Here is a 27,065-nt window from a genome sequence, read left to right as displayed (position 1 = left end):
CGGTTGCACAACTGGTCCTTGGAAGAGGTGGAAACAGACCATCTCATATCTAGCCTCCCTTCTGGAAGACCTGACAAATTAAGACCCGGTATGAATTTGCTAAGTAATTGATTGTATGAAGTTAGCTGAACAAGAACTGTATTTTTGAAGCATTAAAAGAAAAAAAAAAAACCACCTGTCACTAATAACAGGACCCATTTAATAAAATGCAAAACCCATTACCTTTATAATTTAGAGGAGAGGTATTTTAATCACCATCTTTACCTAGGATACAACTACTACATATAACCAGTACCTTCATGGGTTCCAAAGAATCAGGTCAGATGACTGGCACAGAAAGCGAATACAGTACAATGTCATATACATGGATTGACAGGAAGCAGGCATGGTCTGGATATATGGAGATCCAAGACCTTCCTCCATATGGTGGCGGGGGCGGGGGGGGGGGGGGACTGAGAAACATGTTCAGGTGGAGCCCACACGTTGGGACTTCAACCTGGACACAAGAGCCCTCTGACCTACTGAAAGACAGAAAGAGGTCTTTGTAGACAAGGCATCGTGCAAAGCAAAATGTAAATAAACCGAAGCTCCCTGTGAGTTGGAAATGGACAGAGTGACCTGTGCTGAACGTAGAAACAATCCCCACTGAAGGTAATCGAGCCTTTCAAGGAGGAAGTGCTGTGTTTGAAGAATTGCAAAGCTGTGCGCTCTGGGAGGCTTATCATGTGCGCTTCTGTGTCTAAGCCATTCTATAATCTATTACCTTAAAATGTCTTTTCTCTTTCTAGTATCTCAGTTAATTCAAAGCCAAACTAAAAACCAGAGGCAGAGCCCGATACCCCTCAAGCTGCAGTCCAGGGGTAACATAAACAACAATGACAGTAATATATGAATTTTAAAAAGACTTGTCAGATTTATTGTATCATAGACAGTTTCTTTCTCAAAAATAACTTGTTCATACATGTGCACCTATGGTTTATGAATAACTCATGCTGTGTAGCTGGTAGATTCCCCTAGACTGTTTTTGCAAACATATATGGATTTTTTTTTTTTTTTTAAGTAGCAAAGTAATCAGAAACAATCATCAATTTTCTGCCATATACAACACTTCAGGCTCCCCTAACACCTGCCGGCATGGCAGAGAGTCCAAAATAACTTTGTTAACCTGAGAAACACATAATTTGAAACGCAAACCCTTCACCTTCATCCCCCCACCCCCAACCAAAAAAGCCATAAAAACTACGAACACATTATTTGGGGATTATCTATTGCTTCCCATGCTCCATGTCACTGCCATCCTAAGACAGGGCCTCCTGTACTCGGTGCCTCTTGTGACGTTCTGATGGCTTCCTTTTACAATTCTCATCTCCACATATACGATCAAGAACAAGTCTAAGCACACCAAACAAATGCACAGCTTCTAGGACAAAGCCCAGGCTGCAGGGTGCACAAGACCAAACTCGCCCCAGAAATGAATGAGGGCCTGCACCCTGACGTGGACAAGTATGCACAGACCTTTAGCGGGGTCGGCAGTGGTTGGGGGGGGGGGGGGGGGGGGTGTGGCGACAGCCACTCCAGAGGCTCTCCTCTCTCCTTAGAAATCTTTCTCCATGAATGTTCCACTCGCGGCATCAGAATTATTAAAATGTCTCAAGTGATCGGTTGTTTACATCGAGGAAAGAAATGCATGGTTGGAAAGACCTTCGGGCTTTCTCTAGACCAGCGACTCTCAAAGTGTGGTTCTTGGACCAGCAGCATCGCCTGAAGGTTTGTTGAAAATGCAAATGATCAGGCTTCAGCCTGGGATCAGAAGCTCTGGGGTGGGGTCCAGCGATCTGGATTCCACCAAGACCTCCAGGTAATTCTGATGCCGGCTAAAGTTTGAGAATCACTGCTCTCCCCTGCTCCAACTTCTAAAATCTTAAAATAGGATAGATATTTAAACAGATGCTATTGGGTGACTTCTGTGTTGAAACTATGTAACTTGCTACCCCCTTTTACTTCTCAGACATCAAAAAAAGTAGTAATGAAAAAATTCATTTCAAAAACCCCATTTTTTTAAAAAGTAATATTGATTTTCCCTCCTAGACATAGTTCTAAGGCAGGCAGTCACATGCTAGTATGCAAAATAAAATACAGAAGAGGCCTCCTATATGAGGTGTAAAAATAGCTAAAAAGACACCCCAAGAACATAATGAAAATTCCATAATATTGTTTAATGAACTCATAGAATTATATAAAACTTACTATGCTTTATGCTTAATATTTGTATCAAAATAAAATCTCTCTGTTGAACAAATTGCAAATAAAGTCTGGTCTAATACTCTGATTACTGAAACTATACGTATATGAATGTCTCTGGGTTTTCTTCACGCTTCAGTTTTAGAAGCTTTAGACTACTGTATAACTGGGTTTGGGATTTAACCACAGCTCACATTACTAAGTCTAGATTCTTCTATCACGTACCTCCCTTCAAAAAAATTTAAGAAACTCCTGTGACTGTTTCCTTAAAGTTTATTCCAAAGTAGATATTTCCCATCATTTCTAAAATTTTAAATGTTACACTAAAAATGTCTCCTTTTTAATGTCTGGTTATTCTAGTTTAAAGTAATAACATTTTCTGAATGTGTCTTAGAAGAGTGTTAAACGTTAGTAAGATTCACTCCTTTTAACAATGGTCTTGAAATTGCTAATTAAGCAGATGTATGAAAGTAGTAAGTGTGAAGTTAGCAGCTTTACAATAAAATCTCAGCAAATAAACATCCAACTTCAAGTAGAAGGGAAATTCGAGACGCCTAATATAATGAGCACTTTGAAGACTAGCATGTCACTTACTCTTTCATGGCGGTCCGTATCTTTATAAAAAGACGACATCACTATGTGATATTCTGAACAAGAAATCGTAGAACATTATCCATTATTTCTAACGATTGTGGCAAAGAAGGGAGAGAAAAATCAGATTAACACGTTTACTTTGAGATTTAGGAAGACACATATGGCGGTGGTAGAAATTAAGGGTTTTCGTATGTTAGGGGGATGGCTCACAAGAAGTAATTATAAATCATGGTAAACCATAAGGGACAAATTACTACCTTTGTGGGGCTAGAAGAAAACAAGAAGTGGATGGTAGCCTAAACAACACTTTAAGGCAGCAATCTGTATCTATCAATATATTTAAGGTTTCAATCATGTATTCTTAAACTTTTTCTGGGATTACCTTGTTAAGGACAACTCCAATATGAAACGTTATCCAAGTATAACAGGTGTCTTTTTAAACAACTCTTTCAGTAAATCTAATTTTCTTTTTATCTTGAAATTGTTTGTTCACACCCTGGATCTCAGGCATGGGTGGCTCTCTCTAGCCAAAGTAGCTAGAGATACATTCTTAGATGCTTATAGTTTTGTTGCTCTCGAGATGTATATACATGAAAAATATTAAACATGTAAAGTAACTACACTAGAACAGGATACTACTATATGTTACCTATCTCAAAGCGAGGAAATTCAGTTAGCTTTCTTAGCAATTTCAATGCCTCCATAAACAAGGAAACTATTTTTACAAATAGGTCTTGGAGATTGCTATGTTGAATTAGATAATGCTTATTCAGTGGGAATTCTGTGTATTTTACTTATTCGGCAATTCTTTGAACTGAAAAGACCAATTGACGTTTACACTCAACCTGAACTTATTCTAGGATCTCTCATGAAAAAAACCACACAAAGCAGTTTGTTATTTCGCATATACAAAGTGACCTGGATAGAAAGCGTATCTGTCTGAGGAAAGGAACATTAAGGTCATGTTAGTTTAAATGGTCAATAATTAACTACTGATGAATCAGAAACAAAGCTCTGCTATAACAGTTTGGCAAAGCATGTGCCAAAATGGCAACCAAAGCTCCTTTTAAAAGCAACACCAGAAAATATCCACATTACACTGAATCATGAGGTTTTTCAAATCTTAAATAAAATCAGGAAAGGAAAAAAAAACAAAAAACTTCAGCACAGACACTCTACAAATTCTATCAGCCAAAAGAATTTCTTTAAGGTAAAAAAAAAAAAAAGAAAATCTCAAGCAGCACTGAAATTAAAAAGCGAGATGAATTTAAAAAAAAAAAAAAAAGTTCTGGCAAGAAAAAGGAAACACCTCAGAGGGATACAAAGAACAAAGAAGTAGAAAGACAGCATGTGAACAATTAACTTCACTTAAAAGAAATCAGTACTAGAAGAAAAGGAAGCCGGTAATACTTGGTATCATCCAAGAGCTAACATCAAGGTTTCTTCAAAAAAAACAAAAAAAGTTCCGTCTGAACACTAAGGATGAAACTAACACACAAGCTGTTTTCTCAGTCTGCTTTGTGTGCATTTGCTAACTACTACCCAAGGAATACCCAGACAGCATGAGCCACGCCTCGTTTCCATAGAAACTTACAATGATTCCCCCGGTAAGACTCAATCAGGATCATTGCAACACGTTACACGCGCGCAAATGACAGATTCAAAGCTCAGCTGGAAAGATGGCAGTACGTAACACTGAGGAAGAGTAAATGTGTTAGAAGACACATTCAAAACTGAATCTACAAGGGCAGGAGATGGAAACAATATCCAAATACTTGACCGGTTGTTAAGAACTATCAGGAAAGGAGGAACACTGGGACACAGCAGAGCAAGGAACTAATAAGTAGCTATTGTTTTTAGTTTTTTGGAAATAACTTCTTAGAACAGGGGTGTCACGACAACTCAGCAGCTTCCTTATCCCAAGCTTCCAACATCAGTATATTTATATAAAGTGGTAGGGTGTGCACCTGACCTCTTTAAATATAAATACAAATAAGTTAAAATTGATATTTTTTAAAGGTTCAAGTATGGAAAACAGAAAATCAGGCAAGGACTCCATGACAAGGGATTAACTCAAAGCCCTGACATGCCAGTTCTATCTTCGTAATTATCAAAATGCTCTGAAACATTTATCTGACTTGCATTGTGGGGGAGAATCGCGGATGAAAAAATTATTGTTCAGAGACATCCTCCCGTCAGGAAGATCTGATTTTAATTTGGGCTCTATCTTGCGTTTCGTCACTCAGTCGAAATACAAAAACTTCTTGTGACTAAAGTTACGTTGAGCAAAATGTGACACGGTTAAAGGTGGCGGTCTGACATCAGACAGAGAAAATGTGGTGCCGTAAGTTGCTGGCTCTGTTTTCCAACTGTGATTTATACTAACCATTAACACGTCTACAGTCCACAGGTCTCCATCCACTGCCTCACATGGAGACTCACAGCCCATAAACGGAAGCCGCAGGCAAATGATGTGCACCCACTCTGAGCAGAAAGAGCTGAAGAAAGCAGGTGTTCTCCTTTTCCTGCAGGCTCACTAACCCTTAACTAAAGGCGTCCTCTTCTCCTAAATTGTCTAAGGATTACAGGGAGTTGGAGCTGGCCAACAGCAATAAAACTCCAGTCATGGAGGAGATGCGAGGAGTTTTCTTTAACCCTGCCACCACTTTTCAACCCCATTTCAAAAATTGTACTGTGAATACAGGATGGCCTATTCAAAAGTAGTCCTCCAAAAAAACTATTTTTGAATGGATCATCAGGATTCACTGGTTCATCAGCAATGTTTCCGAACCTTACGTGATTTAAAAAACAAAAACAAAACAAAACAAAACAAAAAGAACAACAACAAAAAAGTTATGTTGTAGTTTCAAGATTTCTCTGAAGTAGAAAAAGTAGGACTACCCAATCAGGAAAACAAGAAGGACGTGCATTGTTTCAAGGGTGTTAGAAGACCACAAGTTTTAAGAGGGTAAATGTTTTGCTTTGGATTTTACCAAAGTTCACTGAAAACAATTTTTAGACTGTAGAATATTTAAGATGGCTATTTAAATTTTATATTTTTATACAAGTTCAGTGGGATTATAAGAATCGAAAGACATGAAAAACAAGGGTAGTTTTTTGCCCCAGATTTCGATGAATTTTGATACATGTTGGACAAATATCAGATTTCTTTTTAATGATGTTCCTCAAACAAAACAGTTTGCAAAATATTTGAATTGCCATGAATAATGTCACATTTTAATGTAAACATCAAATAAGGTACCAAAATTTTTACTGGAGGGGGAAAAAAAAAAACAAACCTTAAAGCGGCACAATTCTTTATACCACTGGGGGGGAGGGGGGGAGAAAGCCAGATTACAAACATTTACACATGCATAGTGAGAAAAAAAGGATTTTACTAAATTCACGCATTTTTAAAATAGTTATCAAGTCTACTAAGCACCAACAATCCTAAAAATTTTTCAGCTTCATGATTTGTTTAAAAAAAAAAAAAACACACACACACACACACACTATCAAATTAACGTTAAAAACAAGCTTGAAGTACAGCTTGTCCAAAAAATAACTAACTATGCCAATGTTTTTTCATGTTACAAAAAACAGTGGCATACAAGATAACATCTGCAAAGAATGCCTTTAACTCTATCCTACAGTGGATGGAGATTACAACAGCACATCATACAGAGTCTAAAACTATAAAAGTTTTAGAATGCAGCATCTTGTCACAAAAAAAAAAAAAAAACTGATAAAACTTAAAGTATTTAGAAGATGCTGCCCCTTTATTTTAAAAAATTTTAAATGAATTTAAGCAAAAATAACATACATTTGTACATCAACTGGCCATTTCTGGTACAGAAACCCAGCATATGGTAATATTATTGAATAAATGTAAATGCTACTTACAATTTTTTTTCTTTTTAAATACATTTTAGACAAAGTTTTTTTTTTCTTTTTTTTTTTTATAGTTGCACAATTAACTCTTAGCTGCTAGCTTGATGCAAACATATGTAACAATACACAAATTTAAAAATATTTTTTATTCTACATAAAAGCTGTCAAAAGACACGTCGAAAATGCAAAATAATGGAATATACTTTTAAAAAATTAGTTGCAAGTCTAGCAGCAAAGCAATTAAGTGAGAACATATTTAATATTAAAACAAAGGGAACTGTGCATCTATAGAGGAAGTCCAACTATCTTAATTCTATTGATATAAACAGAAATCAAAACATTCGCCCCGGAGGGGGAAAAAAAAGTGATTATTTAAAATAGGAGTAAAAGCCATTGCTGCCTGATGAGCTCCCCAGGCTGAGTTCCTGGAACAGAGACAGAGGGTCGCTACTCTTCTTGGCCTGCTCGGGCTGGGGCCTGGGCTTGGGAGGGGCCCGCAAAGCGCTGGCGTAGGACATGGCGGGCTTGCTGCCCCCCGAGCTCTGCTGGCTACTGCTGCTGGCCGACTCCGCGATCTGCTTGTTGGGCATGAGTGGGGGGAACTGGCCGAGATGCTGCAGCACATTATAGTTGAAGGAACTGGACACCTCGAGGCTCTCGGACTTCAGCTGATCCTCAGGGGGTTTGACGGTCTTGGGTGGCGGAACTAGAAGCGGAGAAGAGCGACACGGCTTTAAGGGCACGCCTGGCAATGCTGCCGCATCTCGTTAGCTCGGCGTGTCACAACGGGCTCTCGTCCCCGGGAACTCCGTGACGGTACAGCCCTGGGGACGGTCAACTTCTGCCACAGAACGTTGAAGTCACAACACATCGAATCAAACTTCTGAATCTTATCAATGCTTGCAAAAGAACTGACTACGTAAACTGGAATAGCTAACGTATAAAAACGAAAGGTCAGGGGCGCCTGGGTGGCTCAGTCGGTTGAGCGTCCGACTTCGGCTCAGGTCAGGATCTCACGGTCCGTGAGTTCGAGCTCCGCGTCGGGCTCTGTGCTGACAGCTCAGAGCCTGGAGCCCGTTTCGGATTCTGTGTCTCCCTCTCTCTCCGCCCCTCCCCTGTTCATGCTCTGTCTCTGTCTCAAAAATAAATAAACGTTACAAAAAAAAAGAAAAAAAAAAAAAAGAAAAAGAAAAAAAAACGAAAGGTCAAACCTGAAGGTTTGCTTCGCAAAACTAATTTTATAATGGTACACCTTGATATTTAATATGTTAACTGCTCAACTTTGAATATGGGAACTTACGCGTTCTTTCTTAAATAAAAAGGAGCTGTATATGCTGACTCCTGGTCAAAATACCTTTTATTTTTAACCTAGGTAATAGTTAACACTCGATTCCATTTCTTAAAAATGCTCTCGGGGCACCTGGGTGGCTCAGTGGGTTGAGCGTCCGACTTCAGCTCGGGTCACGTTCTCACGGTTCGTGAGTTTGAGCCCCGCATCAGGCTCTGGGCTGATGGCTCAGAGCCTGGAGCCTGCTTCTGATTCTGTGTCTCCCTCTCTCTCTGCCCTTCCCCCATTCATGCTGTGTCTCTGTCTCAAAAAATAAACTTAAAAAAAATGCTCTCTTTTCTTGTAATATATAAATGAACACAGGGTAAGGTAGGGGAGAAACAACTATAAATTTTACTTCACATTTCCTATATGTAATCTAATTTTTAACATCCTTTAAAACTTGACCCCACTCAAACAGAACTACCCTGCAACCCAGCAACTAAGACTACTAGGTATTTATCCAAGGGATACAAGAATGCTTTTTCAAAGGGGGGACATGTACTCCAATGTTTATAGCAGCCCTATCGGCAATAGCCAAATTATGGAAAGAGCCCAAATGTCCACTGACTGATGAATGGATAAAGAAGATGTGGTATTTCTACAATGGAGTATTACTTGGCAATCAAAAAGAATGGAATCTTGCCATCTGCAACAACGTGGATGGAACTGGAGTATATTATGCTAAGTGAAATAAGTCAGTCAGAGAAAGATAAGTATCATATGACTTCACTCATATGTGGAATTTAAGATACAAAACAGATGTACATAAAGGAAGGGAAACAAAAATAATATAAAAACAGGGAGGGAGATAAACCATAAGAGACTCTTAAATACAGAGAACAAACTGAGAGTTGCTGGAGGGGTTGTGGGTGGGGGGATGGGCCAAATGGGCAAGGGGCATTAAGGAGGACACTTGTTGGGATGAGCATTAGGTGTTATATGTGAGTGATGAATCACTAAATTCTATTCCTGAAATCATTATTACACTTTACGTTAACTAACTTGGATGTAAATTAAAAAAAAACAATAATGGCGTCTGGGTGGCTTAGTCGGTTGAGTGTCTGACTTCGGCTCAGGTCAGGATCTCGCGGCCCGTGGGTTCGAGCCCCACGTTGGGCTCTGTGCTAACAGCTCAGAGCCTGGAACCTGCTTCGGATTCTGTGTCTCCCTCTCTCTCTGCCCCTGCCCTGCTTGTGCTCAGTCTCTCAAAAAGTAAATAAACATTAAATAAAATAAAATTTGACCCCACTCTTCCTAATTTTATTGTCCACTAAACCATGACTTACTCTCAAAGACTGCTTTTTCCAATCCTTTAAATGTTTAAATAATTTTCCCTCTACTCTTCTAGGTTCTTGTCTGAGACAGTCCCTACAGTAAGACAGCTGAACAGGAGAAAAACAAACAAATGTTTAATAAACATGTATACCTTCTGTATACATGAGGGAGATCCAGGAAACCCAAATAATTCCCTGAAATGGCCCAAACCAGCAACTAAAATGACATGTCCAGCTAAAGACAAAAGATCTTAGGTGTGTGAGGCAGTTATGTGAGGATACCAGGAAAAGCACAGTGAACAAGGTTGTTATGCAGGGTAGTTAACCTAAGGGTAACTTGTTTTCTCCATTAATAGTTTCTAGAAATTTAGAACGATCCTCTTCCTGGTGCAGAGAGGGAGACATTCTTACAAACAGAGACCTCCCTTGTAAATGTAAAATGTCTCTTACCAAAGGGTAACTTTCACCCAGTTTTCAGAGCTTCTGTGTCTGTAGTTTCTTAATTATAATCATCCTGAAATAATCTTTATGCCAAAGAGCATGCTTGGGGACGGTAAATTCTGTTCTCCCTCACTGACATTGTACTGGATTGTAATCATAATACACATTCACTGAGGATAATTTGAAAGTTACAGAAAAGGCCAAAGAGGAAAAGAAGTCAGTTATACCAGAGATAAGCCTTAAGTTGGTGTTTTTTCCTAACCACATCATGTAACAGATACTTCATAACTTATTTAAGTAACCTCTCATTTTTATTTTTTATTTTTAAATCTGTATTTATTTATTTTGAGAGAGGGAGAGAGTGAGTGAGTGAGAGAGACCAAGCAAGCATGTGTGAGCAGGGGAGAGACAGAGAGAGAGAGGGAGAGACAGAATCCCAAGCAGGTTTCATGCTGTCAGCACAGAGCCTGACATGGGGCTGGAACCCACAAAACTGTGAGATCGTGACCTGAGCTGAAATCAAGAGTCAGATGCTTAACCAACTAAGCCACCCAAGTGCCCCAAAGTAACCACTGTGGAGCCTGCTTGGGATTCTGTCTCCTCTCTCTCTGCTCCTCCCCTGCTCGTGCTGTCTCTGTCTCTCTCAAAATCAATAACTAAACTGAAAACACAACAAAAAAACAAAACAAAACAAAAAAACCTTTAAAAATTCATAAAATTCTTCAAAATTAGTTTAAACTACCTAACATCTTTCTAGAACATTTACCACTTCTCCATCTAAATGTCATTGATTTTTGTGGGGGAAAAAATGCTTTTAAAAGCACTAGTTTAACAAACATACCATGATGAATCATTAAATTCTACTCCTGAAATGTACATTACACTGTATGTTAACTACCTAGAATTTAAATAAAAACTTAAAACATAAAAAAAACCTCACCAAATATTTCAATATAACAGCAGACTGTACTAACACAATACATAAAATAAATCTTATTGATTGTTCAAGAACTTACTATTTTTACTTACTTTACTAAGATTTATTATTTAACCATGTTCTCATTTTCATGAGAACGATTAAATATTTTCAACTAAATAATCCATACAAAACAGTTCTTATTTAACCCTGAGTTCAAGATTTTTATTAATATGACTTACCACATATATTCCAGATAAGAGAAACTATTCTTTAAAACTATTACTAATCTGACAAGCAATGATGTTATTCAATGTTGTCTATCTCATCTTAAATTTTCATCTGTACGTTAATAGGGAATGTCTGACAGAGTACTACGTACGGTCCCCGAGATAAGTGAAAAGAACTCAAACACATCCGTATGTTGGGAGAAGTGAAGCCTATCCGGTGGCCGGGTTGACGTCACCAGGCGTAAAGGCTGAGCCGTGTGACTGGACCACCCACAACCTCATGGGCACAAGACCTATTTGCATTATCTCCTTGGTCGGCAGGCATTCACTGAGAACTTGGAAGTTCGATCAGTGGCAAAATGGGAAATCCAACGTTCAAGAAGGTCAAAGACGTGGTTCTTTGCTCTCGGGATGGAAATTGAGAAAATATGGCCATATCGGACACAATGACCACTTTTAAATTCCTAATCAAAATGACATAAACAGTTTTCTTCAAGAAGTCTCAAGTCTCAAACTTCAGAAAAAAATTTCCCATGTGGTAATTATTCCCCTTCTGGCCCACGACAGGCAATGGCTGCACTCCTCTAAAAATGAATCAATAAATGAATACTGATAGTTGTGCTTCAGAAGACTTGTGGTCTTGAGCTCATTTTTTAATACTTTAACTGTTACTCTCAACAAAAGAATACTACAATTTGTCTACCAGTAATGACAAAATAGTAATTGTATATTTGTGGAAAAGATACCATAAAACGACATGCACTTTGGACAGTTATTTAGGAACTTTCTACCTTATCAGCTCAAGTCAGGTTTTCATTGATTTTGGCCAAAAGTTATCCTAAAATTTAGGTGGAAAAAAAAAAGAGAGAGAGAGAGAGAGAGAGAAAGGATGTTGTCTTTAAAGTAAGTTATAATAGGGGTGCCTAGGTGGCTCAGTTGGTTGAGCACCCGACTCAGCTCAGGTCATGATCTCAGGGTTCATGGGTCTGAGCCCCACGTCGGGTTCTGTGCTGACAGCTCGGAGCCTGGAGCCTGCTTCCGATTCTGTGTCTCCCTCTCTCTCTGCCCCTCCTCTGCTCACGCTCTGTCAGTCTCTCTCTCTCAAAAGTAAGTAAACATTCAAAAAAACTTTTTGAATAAATAAATACAACGAAGTTATAACAAAACAACCAAAAAGTAACAAGGGCCACCTGGGTGGCTCAGTCAGTTAAACGTCAGACTTCATCTTAGCTCAGGTCAGGATCTTGTGGTTCGTGGGATCCAGCATGGAGCCTACTTGGGACTCTCTTCCTCTCTCTGGCTCTCCTCTCCCCTACTTGTGCACACGCGTACACACTTTCACTCTCAAAATAAATAAATAAAACTTCAAAAAAATTCCTTATTACTGATTTTGTAAATGAGATGTTTCTCAATTAATACACGGCAGGTATTAATGAATGTCTTAACAATTAAAATCACAATGTGTCTTGCCAGGAAACAAAACCAAAATCTTTTTAATGCTTTTGTCCTACCAAGTCTATTGTTCTAAAAATATGTTTGTATGGTACATACTCAAAAATGGGCCAGTTGCAGAAACAATAGATTCACATGCTAAGAATGAACAAAATTAAATCCCAATACAAAGATTAAGGCTACCAGGGCAGAAATTCACCCAACAAAGATCACAGGCTTATTCACAAAGATCAATGTCTACAGCCTACAAAGAGAAGGCTACAGGTTAGAGAACTCATTTAATCTCTTTTAAAAAAGAGGGAACAGAGAAAGGATAAAAGTGCATTTATCTGCATTCAAGGCTAAAGACTTTAGACTTCCTACCCAACAACATAAGAGCCTTGTCCATTCCAATGCCTTTCTATGCCTTTTTTTTTTTTTTTCCCTCTTGAAGCTTTAGATTTCTCAGTTCATTAGAATATAAGGAATTAACACAGGATTTCTAAATCTCAACATGCTGGACTTTATTGGTTTCTCTCGTGGCCAAACTCTGTTGTATAGCAAACTGTCAATGACTTTACCGACAATAAATCCTTGAAAACTGATGTTGACCCAACCAACTCCCGCCCCTAATCCTGGGGAGCAAACAAGCAAACAAACAAAAAACAAAATCCAGAAAACAAACTTTTCCCAAGCAAAGGTGATTCTATTTAGAAATGCACTTTAAATTCCATTACTTCTTTCATTCATGCGCACAGGTAAAAATGATCCACTCGATGAGCTCCCCAGAGACAGATCTACTTCCCTTTCAGACCATAAATATGGACAACACTGTATGGCCTGAGACACACCTATGAACTTTGAGCATTAAATATGATTCAAAGATAATAATATAAATGGGGGGGGGGGGAGGTGGGGGGCGCGGGAAGAAGAAGAAAAACTCCATAAATCTCCAGGGGCCAAGTAGTCAAAAACTGCAGTTTTAACAACGCACCAATTCTGTCTTACCTATCAACTCTCTGGGTTGAGCTGTCCTGCTGGGTCCGTTACACGGAATGTTCTGATAGGGGGTAGATGAGGTGGTGTTTACCCAGGACTCCGGGGATGAAAAGTTGAAAGAAGATTGGCTACTATGGTCCTGAAGCTCTTTATACTGAGCAAGACTGTCTTGAGGAGTGCTTACTTCTTCAGAACAAGGCTGGACTGAGCTAGATGAGATTCTTCTTTGGTACAAGGGCCGACCAGGTCCTCTGGGTTCATACTACACAAAGAAAACGGAGAGTTCATGAATTAGCGGAACTTACACCGCCTCCCCCTTCAGAACACAGCAATCCCACTGTATGAAACAGCAGTTCTCAAAGTACTCTCTTCCGTGACGATCACCCCTCCCCACCACCCTGCCCCAAAAAGCAGCCTGCACTCTGGACACAGTGTTCAGGAGACCTGGGTTTAAAACTCAGTTCGGGCCCTTAGCAGGTAGTCCTATGATAACACACATCTAATTTCTGGTTCTGGGGGCACCTGGGTGACTCAGTCAGGTAAGCATCTGACTTTGGCTCCAGTCATGATCTCACGGTCCGTGGGTTCGAGCCCCACATCAGGCTCGGCGCTAACAGCTCAGAGCCTGGAGCCTGCTTCCGATTCTGTCTCTGTGTCTCTCTGCCTCTCCCCTGCCCCAAATAAATACGTATTTTAAAAAATTAAAATAATAATAATTTCTGGTCTGTAAAATACGGAGCTGAACTACCTGTCCTCAGTTCTAAAACTCTATTACCGTCTTAGGGAACATTAGATTAAGAATGAAGAAACGTATCTGCTCAATATTAAATGGGGGAAATTACAGTCACAGTCAATTAAACCACGGCCACCTTGAATGGCAACCCATTCTAGATTTCTCTCTTGTGCCAAATCTTCACAGCCTCCCGATTTATTATTCCTCAGACTTAATGGCAAGACAGGACTCCTCAAGCCCAACGTGAAGTACTCCTGATCTGGCTCACTGCGTGTGTGTCCTTTCAACACAGTCTTCAATGGACACAGAACATTACTTTCTTCAAAGCAATCCTTTATAGGTTTGAAACCCAATTAACTTACTGCTGGTATTTTCTCCTCCCTGAACCGCACAACCCAGATCCCTTTAACCCTCTCAACAAGACCCACTGCCAGCCATTTCAAGACTGTTGACTGTTCCCCACGCCCTCCGACCGCTGTGACCGATATTCAATCTCCATTCTGGTGGCAAGGCTGTATGAGTGGCAGTTTTAGGTATGCAGCCTCAGCCTAGAGCCAGACTATCTGGGTTAGACCTCAGGCTGCATTTACCAGCCAGGCGTCGCCTGGGCAATTGACCTTAACTCTTGGGAGCTTTGTCTGTAAACATGGCTTCGTTACCCACAGGACCTGCCTCTCAGGATTGTGGTTAAGAATTAAATGAATTAAAAGAATTAAAAGAATTCAGCATGTACAGTATTGAGAACTGTTCCTGGCACACAGGAAGGGCTTGCTGTCATACAAGTGCTTTAATGTAACATATAAAGATAAGATTCCACGTAGATCTTAAATGACAGAATGAGATGGACTTTTTATTGCCCCCTCCCCCTCCTTCTCAATAGTAATAATTTATTATTTTGTGATCATTATGCTTCTGAGGAATCTTTTTTTTTTTTTTAATTTTTTTTTATGTTTGTTTATTTTTGACAGAGAGAGAGACAGAGCATGAACAGGGGAGGGGCAGAAAGAGAGGGAGACACAGAATCCGAAGCAGACTCCAGGCTCCGAGCTGTCAGCACAGAGCCCGATGCAGGGCTCAAACTCACAGACCGTGAGATCCTGACCTGAGCTGAATGAAGTCGGACGCTCAACCGACTGAGCCACCCAGGCGCCCCTGAATCTTTCTTTTACCATTACTGTTAGCAATAACTGGAAATCAGGAACTGAAAATTAGATTACAAAGAAGAGAAAGAGATGAATTAGCACAGTAATAGCAGTTTGTTTGTTGGGAATATAAGCACAGATATTGTCGGGCCAGTTAAACGCAGGAAAGTGTGGGTATAAGCACTGTGAGGAGAAAGTCTTCCTAGATGAACCACTAGAATATAAAGCAAGGGAGGCAAGGGGTCTGGGCTGGCTGCCATTATTCAGAAGGGTAGGAAAGGACGGGAGGAGAGCAATTTTCTCACTATTAAACAATGAGCACCCAAGTCATTTCTTCATTTCCAAAGTTTTAGCTACTGAATAGAAAGGAAAGAGATCCATCTAGTTAATTCTTTTCATATATTTTTATTGTTCTTCTGTCTGTAAGTATAATATTGAAATTCACCTTCAATTTTGCTCTGCCTTAAAAGCAATTTTTTCAGGGGCACCTGGGTGGCTTAGTTAAGTGTCCAACTCTTGATTTTGGCTCAGGTCATGGTCTCATGCCCCAGCTGACAGCATGGAGTCGGCCTGGGATTCTCTGTCTCCCTCTCTTTCTGCTCCTCCTGTGTGCTCTTTCTTTCTCTCTCAAAATTAAACAAATATTTATGAATGAATGAATGAAAGAATGAATGAAACTTGTGTCAATGATCATTCTGAATTTGATTCTGGTTTTCTAGAATATTAGCCATCCTGTCAACTGTGAGTTTAATCAGCACATTTGAAATTTCTTTGTCTAGGTCATTAAATTACGATGCTGAGTAGAATAACTAACCTTTCTAAACTGCTTTATGTTCTCTAAGGCTAGGCAATGAATGATTGATCATTCATTGATCATGATTGATCACAACAGTGTGTGCAGTATGTCTTTTTTATCAAGGTTTGTTACGAAGATCATCAGCTCCTAGAAGCAAAATGAAGTGTTTCTTTGTATTACCATGCCTTGAGTGGTTAGTAAACACAGCCACAATGTGTGGGAAATCACATTCTAAAGTATTTACGTGTGAATATGAGAGTAAAAAAAACTAACATCTGTTATGGGCTCAGAAAGAACAGGTTATAATAAATTCCCTGGGGATACAGAACATTAAGGATATTCATATGAACTTCAGGCATTAACTCTATAAGCCTTTTTTCATTAAATAATAAACATACGCGCACTGGTAGTATAAACAATACCTTTTTACAATGAATAGACACATAGAGCACAAGGAGTGCCTAGGTGGCTCGGTCGGTTAAGCGTCTGACTCTTGATTTCAGCTCAGGTCTTGAGCTTGCGGTTCTTGAGTTCGAACCCCGTATCGGGCTCCCCGCTGACAGCGTGAAGCCTGCTTGGGATTCTCTCTCTCTCTGCCCCTCCCCCACTGTGCTGGCTCTCTTTCTCTCAAAATAAATAAACTTGAAAAATCTTAAAATAAAATGAGGAGAACTAAAAATCACAAACCAACAGAAAGGGTGATATGAAAGGAGGCAATATTCAATTAAGGTTTGTAAAAGATGTGTATCATTTGTATCTTTCGACTGAAATTCAAAAAACAATCACACAGTTGACATGCAGAGCGGGAGTTGTGCCAAGTACTGGGTAACATATTTATAACGGTTCCTAAGCGGCTATTGACAAAGATGAATGTGCAGATGGAATATGAAATTCAATTTCAGGTCACATCGTGAATATGACTGATCCTTGATGTCAGAAAAAGAACAAAAACTTACAATTATTTTTAAAAAGCCTACTGGTACATCTATTTCATACAACATGGATGAAGGTAATGTATGAAAATATGATTTGCTTCTTTGGATCTGTCCTGAAAGGAATGTGAGTAAAGGCAGAGAAATCTTGATGACAACTGAAAATAAATGGTTTATATACCAAACAAATTACATTTTAGCGGTTCTGCAGTTTTCAGCATACGAATCCTATACAGGTTTTGTTAGCTTTAAACCTATTTCATTTTTCTTTGGGCTATTTGTAAATGGTATTGGCTTGTACATTTTGGTTCCCAATTATACATTGCTAATATACAGAAATGACATCGATTTGTGGGTGTTGGCTGTATATCCTGTAACCTTGCTATATTCATGTTAGTCACAGGATTTTTGTTGGTTTGTTTTCTGGATAGATTCCTTGGGTTTTCCTACATTGACAATCATGTCATCTTTAAACAGGGACAGTTTTATTTCTTCCTTTCTAATCCCTTTGTCTTTTATTTCTTTTTCTTGCCTTACTGCTTTGGTTAAGATTTCCAGTACAATGTTAAATAGGAGTGTTGAGAGCAAACATTTTACCTTGTTCCTAGTTTTTTTTTAAATTAATTAATTAATTTATTTATTTATTTATTTTTATTTATTTAGATGTTTATTTATTTTTGAAAGAGAGACACAGCGTGACCAGGGGAGGGGCAAAGAGAGAGGACACAGGGACACAGGATCCGAAGCAGGCTCCAGGCTCTGAGCTGTCAGCACAGAGCCCGACGGGGGGCCCAAACTCACCAACCATGAGATCATGACCTGAGCCGAAGTCAGATGCTTAACCAACTGAGATACCCAGGCGCCCCTCTTGCTCCTAGTTTTAAAGAGAAAGCATTCATCTCTGCCATTAAATATGATGATAGCTGTGGGATTTTTACAGGTGCTCTTTAACAGGTTGAGGAATTTCCCTTCAATTTCCAGTTTGCTAAGAGCGTTTATGCATCAAATGTATGTGGCTTTCGGTTTTTTTCCGGGGGGGGGGGGGGGGGGGTATCTCTTGATATAATCATGTGATTTTTCGCTTTAGACAGTATGGTGGATTATACTTATTTATTTGCAAATACTGAACCAGTTTTGCATTCTGGGAATAAGCCCTGAAATGGTCATACTGTATTATTCTTTTTTATTTTATTTTTATTATTTTATTAAAAAAATTTTTTTTAATGTTTATTTTTGAGAAAGAGAGAGATACAGAGTGCGAGCAGGGGAGGGTCAGAGAGGGAGACACAGAATCTGAAGCAGGCTCCAGGCTCTGTGCTGTCAGCACAGAGCCCAACGCGGGGCTTAAACTCACAGACCACTATATCATGACCTAAGCCGAAGTCAGATGTTTAACGGACTGGGCCACCCAGGCTCCCCTGTATTATTCTTTTTTATATACTGAATTCAATACACTTAAGTTTCGTTGAGGATATCTGCATCAGTGTTCACAAATATAAGTCTAAAGTGATGCCTGGGTGGCTCAGTCTGTTGAGTGTCTGACTTTGGTGACTTCAGCCCAGGTCAAGATCTCGTGGGTCATGGGTTCAAGCCCCACATCGGGCTCTGTGCTGACAGCTCAGAGTCTGGAGCCTGCTTTGGATTCTGTGTCTCCCTCTCTCTCTGCTCCTCTCCTGCTTGTGCTCGGTCTGTCTGTCTCTCTCAAAAATAAAAAAAATTTAAGTTACATATATATATTTATATTTGTATATTTGTATATATGTATATATCTGTAGTTCTTCCCTATATGTACTGGATTTGTCTAGTTCTGGTATCAAAGTAATGCTGGCCATATATAAGTATTTCCTTCTCTTCCGTTCTCTGGAGAAGACTGTGTAGATTGGTGGTATTTCTTCTTTAACATGTTTGGAGGAATTCAAATAGTAAGCTATTTGGGCCTGAAGAATTCTTCTTTGGTAGGTTTTGAAACTACAAATTCAGGGTCTTTGATAGTCAATAAATATTTAACAAAAGAATTAAAATGTTGAAAGTTGAATACCGTATTTTCTATTTAATTTTCTCAAGATTTGAGGAAGAAATTCTGGACTTCGCACTCTTACTTAGGCACTACTTACTTCAAATTAGCTCCTCATAAGGTTATCATCTTTTGTTTAAAGCAATGTGCTATTAGTTTCATAGAGAGGTACAGAGTAACCCAGAAAGAAAGAAACTAGAAAAGAGGAAGGAGAGGAGTATCCCTGTTTCAGTATTCCTGAAAACAATCAATATTGGGACGCCTGGGTGGCTCAGTCGGTTCAGCATGGGACTCTTGGTTTCGGCTCAGGTCATGATCTCACAGCTCGTGAGTTTGGGCTCTGTGCTGGCGGTGCGGAGCCTGCTTGGGATTCTCTCTCATATTCTCTCTCCCCCCTCCCCCCCTTACTTGGGTACACATGCTCTCTCTCAAAATAAATAAATAAACATTTAAAGGAAGAAAACAATCAATATTAGCAAGCCAGGAAAAATGTGAGGGATACGCTGTAGTTTGCAACAATGTCTATGGGTGCGTGTGATGTAAGCTATAGAAAAGTACTTGATAACTTACAAAACAGTATTTTTTTAAAAGGCATGATGTCCAGTTAGTGGTGGAAACTGGCCCGAGACCCCTCAGAAATAATAATAATAAATGAATATAAAAGATCTACAACAATCAAGACTGATGACTGGTCATCAATAAAGGACACATTTCTGGAATATATGGAGAGACTCAATGGAGGAATGGTGTCTGTGGAAGAAGGACGGAGTTGCAGGACCAACTAAGATGGGAACCAATCAGCCCTGCTGACTGAGCCCTGAGGCTCAAGCCTCAGCAACACCAGCCACAATGGCAAGTGAAGCGATAAAATTGGGGGGTTAAATGAAAGTCTATGCAGGGAACAGCTGGTCTCTCCCTGTATTCCCCCCAACAACCAGAGGAATCCAAGCATTAAAAGGTCCCCAGGGAAAAAGCCTGCCAGGCAGTAAGTCCTGGGATACATGCAAAACTCCCCAGTTGCTTTTTAGTGATACACTTAACTGAAGGTTACTAGGCATATATTTTATTTATTTATTTTTTTTTTTAATTTTTTTTTTTAACATTTTATTTATTTTTGAGACAGAGAGAGACAGAGCATGAACAGGGGAGGGGCAGAGAGAGGGGGAGACAGAGAATCGGAAGCAGGCTCCAGGCTCTGAGCCATCAGCCCAGAGCCCGACGCGGGGCTCGAACTCACGGACCGCGAGATTGTGACCTGAGCTGAAGTCGGCCGCTTCGACTGAGCCACCCAGGTGTCCCAGGTTACTAGGCATTTAAAAAGAATCTCCACCATAAAAGTTGGTCACAGGTAAACAAACAGGAAGGGGGGGTAACAATGATGTTTTAAAAATATTTTTTAAAATTTAAAACATTGTTTTAGTTCCTACAGAAATACTAAACCTATTAGATAACAACAACAAACCCTCAACTGGTTTCCTTGGGGGGGGGGGGGGGAGGGTGTGTTACATTTATAAAAATAAAAATAATCAGTTATGAAAAAGGAAAAATTTGAGAATAAAAGAACTCTTGGAAATTAAGTATTTGTGGCCTCAAATCTAAAATGCAACAGAAGGGTTTGTAGGCAAAATAAAAAAAAAAAATCTTTCAGAAAGTAGGAAAATACACAAAGGTATCAAAATCTGACAGGACCAAAAAAGATTTGGAGAATCCAGGAGGTCTAAGAACTTATCAACAAAAGCTTTAGGAAGAGAGAAACACAGAAGATAGATGGTAGAACAGAATCAAAGAAATAATGTAAGACGATTTCAAAGAGCTAAAGGGTAGGAGTCTTTCTCTAGAGAAATGCTACCTCAAAGATCTTTCTGTGATGATGGAGATGTTCTGTACCTTCGCTGTCCAAATGAAATGTGGCTAGTGGAAATAAGAAACAATATTTTATCTCATTTCAATTATTTTTAAAATAAAATGCACGATCTTGGGCAGAACTTTAAAAATAACTTTAACGTCACATTCGGTTCAAAAGATTCGATCATAATGATAGGTAAATAAGAATTGGCCTTAATTTCCAAAACCGTGGTACATTTATTTCTGGGTTTTGTTATTGTTTTTCTTAAAAGAAGGGTATACTGAAATGAATGTGACTTTGTAGCACAGTGTATTAAAATCAATTTAGTTCTAAATAAAGAAAAATACCATTTGAAGCAGCTCACAGGCAGGGGCGCTTGCAATGTGCAAATAGTGTTTTTCCCACCAAGCAATATTATTTTCCTACAACCAAACACAAGGTAATAGAGGAGATACTAGAATGAATGCAGTATTATATCTAAGAGAGAAATGTCAGATTCACTGCTGTGACATGTTGAGCTACCCTGAATCTATCTGGCTCTCGTTTACTCTTCTTGAATGTGAAACAGTCCAGCTCCATTAGAGACCACAAAGCCTCTTACAATGAGAAAATGTCAGTTTGGGTAGGAAAGAAATATTACACGGGAGTTTGCCCTCAGCTCCTAACTATTTGCATTCTCTCTGAAGAATCATAATTATCATAATTAAATAAATTTCCCAGCTTTAAAACACAGGTAGTGCCAGAGAATCTTTGTTTTATTTTTAAAGAACATTGAGAAATGAAGTACGTTCCTTATAGTTAATTTTCTGGTATCTGAGATCTCTACATTAATCATTTGAACAGTCGAACATTTAGCAGCTGGAACTAGACAGCTTTTAAGAATGAAGAATTCTAAAATGAACCATCAACCCCCCAGCCTCCCCGCCAAAAAGGAAAACTTTATATATCTGAAGACCTCTTTGGTCCCAGGAATATAATTTGGTTTCCCCCAATCTCCACCCCCATATCTACTTCCTGTCAACTGCCATCACTTCTTGGTTTGCAGGAAGAAACCTTACTTGAGGCATAAAGAGCTGAGCAGTGTGAAACAGCATAGGGCTGGGAGTCCGGAGTCTCAGCTCCACTTTGATTAGTAAAACTGTGTTAAGCTGCAAGTCTCTCAACATCTTGGTGCCTCAGGCTCCTTTAAAAAGGAGGAGTGAGAATAAATGATCTTCAAGGCCTCGACTACCTCCAAAGTTCTCAGTTTTTTAAAAGAGGCTTCAATAAATCAAAGTCTTTGTTAATGAGAATATATTTAAACTCTTTTTTATTAAAATATCCAAATATAATCCATTAACAACTTTAACAATCATCAACAATTTGCTGTATCTGCTAAAATAATTCAAATATGATACAAACCTGTTTAAGTTATCTAAATTCAAAACCTATACAGCATGCTAACTGACTACAATAAAACGCATTTCGGACAATGAGTTTAAAATTTCAGATTTTTCTTCCCACAGAGGGAAATTTCTATGAAATTTACAGTGAAAGACAAGGGCCTGCAACTATAAATTTCAGAAGATAATAAATTTCAGAAGAAGATCCCTCTATGCAAAAGAAAGCTATTTCCAACAGAGAATGCCCTTTGTATTTCTACCTATACTTCAGCACTATGGACCCCTAAGCTGTTTAAAAGTATCAACTATGCTTTTCTTCCCTTGTTTCCTGACCATGTTTTGTTTCCTGTTATTTTACACAGTTCTCACTTTCTTTCATGAAGAGACTATTCCTTCCACATCTGTCTCCTGCCAATCAGATTGTTCCTTTACTTTTAGACAGCAGCCCATCAGTGTTTGACTCTCCAGTTTCATTTTGGAGTCCCCGGGTCTAAAATCATTTCATTATTTATTGCTTAACAGCTCATTTTACTCTGTGAGAGATCCTTACTTCTAGGTTCAGTATCGACTCCACGTATGTTTGTGTGTTTATAAATATTCATTATGTTGCTAAACATACGCTCATTTTCCAAGAAATCAAGGGCTGTCTTTCTAAATATCAAAATAGAATACTAAAACTTCAAAAGCCATTTCAGGAAAAACTAATTGACTAAGTTCATACATAAATTTGTATTTGTTAAAGATGGGTTGTCAGTGTAAGTAAAAAATTCATCATCTGCTTACCATTACCATTGTCTTATAAAGTATACCTCTGATGTATGAGGTTACCAAGCCATTTTACATGTATACGTATAAATAAGTAACTGGGGGAAAGGTCAGAAACTAAGTTAATTAGGGCTCTATTTATAATTATACTATCAAATCTAATCACTAAGGAAGAGCTAAATGCTCTACTAGAAATTCCAAGTCTCATTAACTATGGTGCCAGAAATTTTCATTAAAATAGAACACCTCATTTAAATGATTAGCTTTGACACTTTGAGCACGAACGGAGGTGCAATTTATTAATCTGTTGATCACGATCTCCGTTATTTGCATCAGATGGTTTATTAGATACCATACATCAACCATCCCTCTGCGAAGACCACCTGGCTGTACAACGTAAGTCACAAGCTATCCTCACCCTCTTCTAAAGTAGGACAGGCAGAACATGTCAAGCAGCCAAGAAAATACTCTTCAAGTTACACTCGTACAATACTTTGCATCCAAGAAGGGAACTTGGGGGCGTGGGGTAATTAGACAAGACTAAAATCAAAACTACCAACTAACTTCAAAACTAGAGTTCTCTGAAGGGAAAAATGAAAACTAACAGATGAGTCCAAAGTGTCTTTGTTCAAAAACCAACACGTAAGACCTATTTCAAAGCAGATTTCACCACAGAGGCATCTCTAAGATGCCGTCAGCAAGTGCTGCTTTGCTGAAAGCCCCTCAAGATGAGTGACTCACGGGCACCCACTCCCCCTGGGAGGCCATCGCCACGACACCACCGCTGCGACACAAGAACGTGCGGCTTCAAATTCTGAGGCTTTTCCAGTGGTGCTTTTAAAAAAGAATTTGCCGTGTGTTACTCATAAGCACTTTTAATCAAACTGTTTTACGGTGAAATACATCTTAAATGGCAAAGGCTTTGTTCTGCACTAACCAGTGTCAGAATTGCTGGTTCTATGGTCACGTTTTTAACGTGGTAAAACTATGCCCACTTCAGAAGAATGAGGATTTGTCTCTCAAGATAAAATAACTGGAAAACATAATGGGAAAAGAAGGCCCCATTCATAACAGAAAAAAACAAGGGAAAAATCAACGTAAGAGGAAATTTAACCAGTAATAAAGCTGCTACAGAATTTTACAGAGGAACATTCAGACAATAAAAAAGGAAGGGAAGGAGAGAGGCGGGGGTGGGGGGGAAGAATTAAAATATTTACATCAATAAAAGATCGTACCAGTTCCTAAATGAGAGGTTTAATATATTGGTAAAGACAAAGTTTCTCCCAATTTAAGGTATATGTTTGATGTAACTAAAAAAACACAAACAAGAAAGGCTTTTCTTTGGGAGTGGAGGACGGTGCGGGAGTGGGAAGAGTTCACAAAGGTATTCTCAACTTACAGTAGAAAAACCCAATGACTTTTTCCCTCGACCTCTACAAGGAGAAAAAAAGCAGGAAGGAAGACTTCATACTATCAAATTAGAATACTACAAAGGCCTCAAAAATTAAAACAGTGCAATTCTGGTACAGGAACTATACAGACAGAGGAGGAGAAAAATAGAAAGTCTGGAAACAGATCCAAGTTTACACCAAAGAACAGCATCTCACTCAGAAGTTAAATTATAAAGTTGTCATACAAAGTGGAAAATCTCATACAGAAAAAATTACCCGTGAAAAATTGCGAATCATGCCAAAATGACCAGAAACGGAGCCCTCGGAAGCTCTGAGGCCAAGAATTAACTTCTACTGTTTCTCTTCACGCTTCCTCGCTCCCCACTCCCGCAGCAGTCGTTGGAATGCAAGCATGAGACAGTGCTGCTGTAAAGAATTTAGCATTTTCGGAAGAAAGCTACTATTCTGTATGGTGATAATGCAATCATTTCGTGAGTATGAAGACAACTGGCTAAATATTTAGAGAAAAATTACATCATAATCCCAAGCTTACCCTGAGATTTAAAATCCAATTGGAGCAGCTGGTCGATCTATTTCCAATCAGGAACGGTCCGTAATGTGGCCCAGGGCAAGGATGTCACCTGTGCCATCAGCTCCCCTCCTTGCCCCGTCATCAAAAAGAACTAGAAGTGGAAGGAGGGTGCTGGCACCACGGCCAGACCACAGTGCCCCGGCCTCATCCCAGCAGCTGAGGGCCAGGGCTTCTGCTACATTTAAGGTAGGGTAAGGAAAACCCATGGACTTACGCCTTAAACAGCTAAATGAGAATACTCTGAACATGTTAAGTAGCAAAAATGTTACAGAATAGGATCAAGATCCCATTTAGGCGCCGTGACTGGTGGAAAGAAAGGTTTGATGGGGTGATATAACTGAGCACAGCAATTCGGGGAGGGGGGGCTGGGGGTGGGGGCGGGGGGACGGTTTCAAGTTTTCCCAACAAGTAATCAACCAAATGTTCCTATTTAAGAATGCTATAAAACCACATGTTCATCTCTATGAACGCTATGAAGAGCCAAGTGTTGCAGTAGCTATCTTTGTATTGTGAAACTAGAAATAATTTCTCTAACTGCTACATTTTCCATGCTGAGGGTGTACTTCATTTGTCAAAAGGAAACCAAAATTATAAAAAAGAAAATACTAATGCAACAATATGAAAAACCATCTCTGTTCAAGTTAACTGTTAAGCTAACACCTAGATGTTTTCACCTCACATAAGATTAATCTACCCAGGTTTCTCACAATAAAAGAATTCATAGTACGGAAGGAAACAAGACATTTTTCTGTATTGTTACTGTTAAAGAAACTATTTTAAAAGGCTGGAAAGAAACGGCAAACACAAACTATTCATTCTATGAGATGATTCATATAAAAATCATTTTGTACCACATAATGCGCAAACACTATTATCCCAATGCACTGAAAATGTCAAATCTGCAATGCGGTAAAAACAAGATTTTCCTTGTCGAGGTATTTTTTCCATGTCGCAAGACAGTCATCATTAGTGAATCTCGTGCATCGAGATAAAGGTGACTAAAAGTTTCTGCAAGAGTAATTTCATTCTAAGGACCCACTGACAATCGAGGGCACTTACAAACAGCTTAACAGTACTGTCAAACACGAAGGGCTTGAAGGTGCAAACAATTTAAATTCCAAGACCTAGGGATATTTAAAGTACCTGAATCGCTATTTGGAACTATTTAGTAAAGTATAACTCTTCACAGAAGCTGGTAAAACCTCCGGCACACTGGTCTCTCCACATGTTATGAACTCATGTGGCAGGTTAAATCAAAAACATCACAAGAGGTATCAGTAAAGACAGTGGAGTCCACCGCTCCATAAACGCAATGAAAATACTGCCAAAAACTGTCACCATCAACTTTCTCGAAATTCGGGGGACTGACGCCTAGAGCAACCAGGGGAGCATTTCATCAAGAAAAGGAGGGAAAATTCAGCAAGAATAGTGAGCTGTGCAGTACTTTAACTTACTCTATGTAGTCCCAACACCCTCCTCTCTCGGGCTGGGTGGCTCAGTGAAGACAAGATCCTGCATTTCCAGCACCAGCACCAGAGGGAGCAGAACAGGCCCCGTTCTCAAAGAACTGTAAGTATTTGTTGTGACCTGTCTGGTAGTCCCAGGAAGAGTGGCTCAAAAACAAACAAACAAAAACACCTGCCTTATCTTGTCTAATTCAGAACTTAACCAGTAATAATAAGGCCGTATCAAAACCATTCGAAGGCAAATGTTTTTTAGTCACTGCTACCTGAACCAAACAGCAGACTAACCAAAAGCTTTGGAGGCAAGGCTGAGAAATGAGATGCTTTGCGAAATAAGGGCTTTGAGGAGCCACTGCAGGCTGATCCGGAAGTTGTGCGGCAGCAGGAGGTGAGGGCTAAGGCAGAGATGTCAACTGCCTGGCTGAGCACGGAAGGGGTGCCCAAAAGCACAAAAACTGAGCCTCTGAAAAAACTGGGCCGTGGTTTTAGTCCCAGGCGTTTAAGGAAATCTCCATGCAATGATCAGCTGACCATTAAGCTAACAACATAAAGACTTCAGAGGTGACACATCACAACCACAGACTTTAAAAAATTAATTCAGCATTTTACAATTAGTTCAAAATTATTTTTTAGCTGATCAGAAAAGTCACTAAACAAATGAC

The 27,065-nt window shown here is 39.3% G+C and overlaps 1 protein-coding gene across 8 annotated transcripts in view; it reads right to left on the bottom strand.

Annotated features, from left to right (window-relative positions):
- Positions 1-997: 997 nt before the first annotated feature.
- The window catches only part of HELZ (helicase with zinc finger), a 161,937-nt gene continuing 135,869 nt past the window's right edge, over positions 998-27,065 (bottom strand). For all 8 annotated transcript variants that reach the window (XM_078438253.2, XM_078438258.2, XM_078438255.2 and 5 more), the window contains 2 exons: positions 13,357-13,609; positions 998-7,432 (listed from right to left, as the gene is read on the bottom strand). In XM_078438253.2, coding sequence (XP_078294379.1) covers positions 7,095-7,432; positions 13,357-13,609 — 591 coding nt within the window. In that variant the 3' untranslated portion in view covers positions 998-7,094. The remainder of the gene's footprint in view (positions 7,433-13,356; positions 13,610-27,065) is intronic.

Source organism: Panthera onca, chromosome E1, assembly GCF_046562875.1.
Source record: "Panthera onca isolate mPanOnc1 chromosome E1, mPanOnc1 haplotype 2, whole genome shotgun sequence".
Taxonomy (NCBI): domain Eukaryota; kingdom Metazoa; phylum Chordata; class Mammalia; order Carnivora; family Felidae; genus Panthera; species Panthera onca.
Note: the sequence above shows the minus strand (reverse complement) of the source record. Positions and strands in the feature narration are given on the sequence as shown.